Here is a 2,936-nt window from a genome sequence, read left to right on the forward strand (position 1 = left end):
CCTGTGAGGTGATCAGTGAAGGAGCATCTCTAATTTCACAGTCCGATAGTAGACATAGAGCAGGCAAGCCATAAACACAGCATATTCAAGCTGCAGTTTTTTTTTTCTGTAATTATGTCATCCTTCCCAAACAGCGTTTTACATTTTTAAACTGCATTTTTCACTATCATAACCCTGTGTCTACAATTTTAGGTAACTTCTGGAATCTTTTTGGCTAATAACAATTTTTAAATATCTGCTTAACGAGTACCATTTCCATGATTAGACCTGGCCCTACACACAGTAATTAGGAAAACTATTTAAAAAACCCTATAAAACATATATTGTGTCTAAGGAATTTTCCTCTTTGGACAAGAGTGGAAGCATGGGGTCCCAGCAGAAGAAAGTCTCATCGGCCTTGCCAGAGATTGGGGTCAGTTCAGTGTGCACATGCTACCGTCAAATTCCTGTCAAGGGCTCTTGTAAATAGAGTAAATCCCACGACCTGAGCAAGCAGCAATGAATTTATCAGCTAGCTTGTGGTAACACTAGATGGGACGCCTCTTCATCGTATTCGTTGGCGCCCTGTCTAAGGTCCGTCCCAGCTAAAGAAGCAGCCTTTGATAGGTTGACGCTTCCGTCCATCACCTCTCTTCCGCTTTCTAATAGGCCAGGTTTCAGCCCTCGCCTCTGTCTCTCCGGAACCGCGTTCCCCAGGAGCCCGCTAATTGGCTGGTAGGCTGTCTGTCATTGACCTGGGACTTCGGATTGGTTAAGGCTCAACTTGTTGACCTAACTCCGCCTCAGGGCCCGCCCCACGCGAGCGATTGGCCAGCGGGCCAGGCCCGCGCGGTGATTGGAGGGGCTGGGAACGGGGCAGGGCCGGAAGGTGACCTGCATCATGGCCGCCACGCCGCTGCTGCGGGACCGGCTGAGCTTCCTGCACCGGGTGAGAGCGGGTGGTCCGACCCCGCTGCACGCCCCCCCGCGCCTCGCCCCGGGCCAGAGCCATCCGCCTCCCGGCCGGGGTCCCCGCGCCCCGGCCCCTCCCGGGCTCCCGCCCCCCGCCGGCCCCTCCTCCCTCGCCCCCTGGTGTCGGTGGTGGGTGCGCGCAGCCTGGCGTGACAGTCGGGCACGTGTGACACCGGGCAGCTGCCTTCACGCTGTGGTGTGCGGCCCGCACTGTCCCGATGTCCCTGAGGCTGTGCCGTCCGCCGGCGGGGCGTGTGGGGAGCGGGTTTCCGGCTCCCGGCCCGCGCCGGTGAGTCAGCGCGTCACGGGCACCTGTTTGGCTGCTAACAAGTAAACACACGCACGTGCTCGGCTGTCGCCCGGCGGCTTATTTCTAGGGTCTGTTCCCTGAAGCGCCGCCGTGGGTGGGTCAGGCTTAGGGGCCACGTCACGCTGCCCATCTGCCCCGCGTGGGAAGGGCTCATCTCGGCTTTGGCTTAAGTCGTCCTGCCCGGCTGTTAGCGAGGCGCCTGGGGGGACCGAGCAGAACGGCTCCTCTCCATGACTCCCGCCAGCTGCCTGCAGCCGGTGCGACCATTGCTGTCCCCTCGCTCCCTCACCCGGCAGCGTGCCAACCCCGAGATGCGTGGACACCGGCCCCTGTGGTGGCCGTGGGCTCACCCCTGTGCACCACCCACTCATGGCGGGGCTCTCGCTGCCTTTCAGCTCCCGGTTCTCCTAAAGGGAACGTCGGACGACGACGCGCCGTGTCCGGGCTACCTGTTCGAGGAGATCACCAGTATCCTCCCCGTGTCCCCACGCAGCGCCCTGGGCTTCTGTCCTCGGCGGCCGGGGCCCTTTCAGGAGCCCAGGAGGCCCCCGGTGCCCGATGCTCCTGAAACGCGGGCCTGGGGTGGGTGCCTGCAGGGAGGGACCCTAAGCGGTTCGGTGACAGTGAGGCCGCGGTCAGCTCGCTCCTTCCCTAACCCGAGCGCCTTCCAGAAATCTCCCACGAGTCGCTGGGCAGCAGCCAGTGCCTCCTGGAGTACCTCCTGAACCGGCTGCACAGCGGCTCCGGCCGCGTGAAGCTCAAGGTGAGGTCCCAGCGGCCGCAGACCCTCGGGGGTCAGGTCAGGCCTGAGCTCACACCGTGGGTGGTGAGGCGGGAGGCAGCCGGGGTGCCCTCTGGGCCTGGCCCCGCCCCACGTGACCGTCCCCCCAGGTGCTGAAGATCATGCTGCACCTGTGTGCCCACGGCTCCTCCTCCTTCCTGCTCATCCTCAAGCGCAACCCAGCCTTCATCCAGGAGGCGGCAGGTACCAGCCCGGCCGAGTGCCTTAGCCCAGGGAGCCTTCCCGGGAGCCTGTGGGTTTTCCCTAAAGCCCCTGGGAACCGCTGAGGGGTTTTGAATTGGATCAGAACCCATTCCTGTCCCCTCGGGATGGAGAGTGGGTTGAGGGAGGCGGTTAGGTGGCAGGTGAGGAGCGCAGGCGTCGCCGGGGTGACCGAGGCCTTGCTGCTGCAGTGGTGTCTGTGAACGGGCCCTGAGGGGGAGCCGCGGGCCCTGGGCCTTCGCCAGGCTCGAGGGTGCAGGAGGGACTTTGACCTGGAGGTGAAGTCACACGGGATTGGAGGTCAGACCTGTTGTTTCAGAAACTCCCCTTGTGGGGGCGGGGCAGGACGGCGAGCTCACCCTCGGGGGAAGGGGGGGGACTGGGGCGTCCAGCCCGGCATCGGGGGCCGCGCCCGCTCAGCCCGCCCCCCGCCCTGCAGGGTTCACGGGGCCCCCGGACCCTCTCCATGGGAACAGCTTGTACCAGCAAGTGCGGGCGGCCGCCCAGGTGAGCCAGGACCAGCTCCCCTGGGGACCCCAGCGGCTTCCTGCTGTGTGTGGCCCTCGAGGTGGGGGTGGGGGCCCAGTCGGATGTGTGACCACACTGAGCGCCCTCCCTTCCTGTCTAGGACTTGGGGAGCACCTTGTTCTCGGACACCTTTCCCCTCCTCCC

The 2,936-nt window shown here is 63.3% G+C and overlaps 1 protein-coding gene across 1 annotated transcript in view; it reads left to right on the forward strand.

The window, feature by feature from the left end:
• Positions 1-595: 595 nt before the first annotated feature.
• Positions 596-2,936, forward strand: part of TEPSIN (TEPSIN, adaptor related protein complex 4 accessory protein) — a 6,944-nt gene continuing 4,603 nt past the window's right edge. The window contains 6 exon segments of the mRNA XM_023748750.1: positions 596-928; positions 1,657-1,729; positions 1,933-2,024; positions 2,153-2,246; positions 2,704-2,771; positions 2,893-2,936. The exon segment at positions 2,893-2,936 is cut by the window's right edge and continues 11 nt beyond it. Of these exon segments, the coding sequence (XP_023604518.1) occupies positions 881-928; positions 1,657-1,729; positions 1,933-2,024; positions 2,153-2,246; positions 2,704-2,771; positions 2,893-2,936 (419 nt within the window). The 5' untranslated portion in view covers positions 596-880.

This window comes from Myotis lucifugus, unplaced genomic scaffold, assembly GCF_000147115.1.
Source record: "Myotis lucifugus unplaced genomic scaffold, Myoluc2.0 scaffold_1763, whole genome shotgun sequence".
NCBI classification, from domain to species: Eukaryota; Metazoa; Chordata; class Mammalia; order Chiroptera; family Vespertilionidae; genus Myotis; species Myotis lucifugus.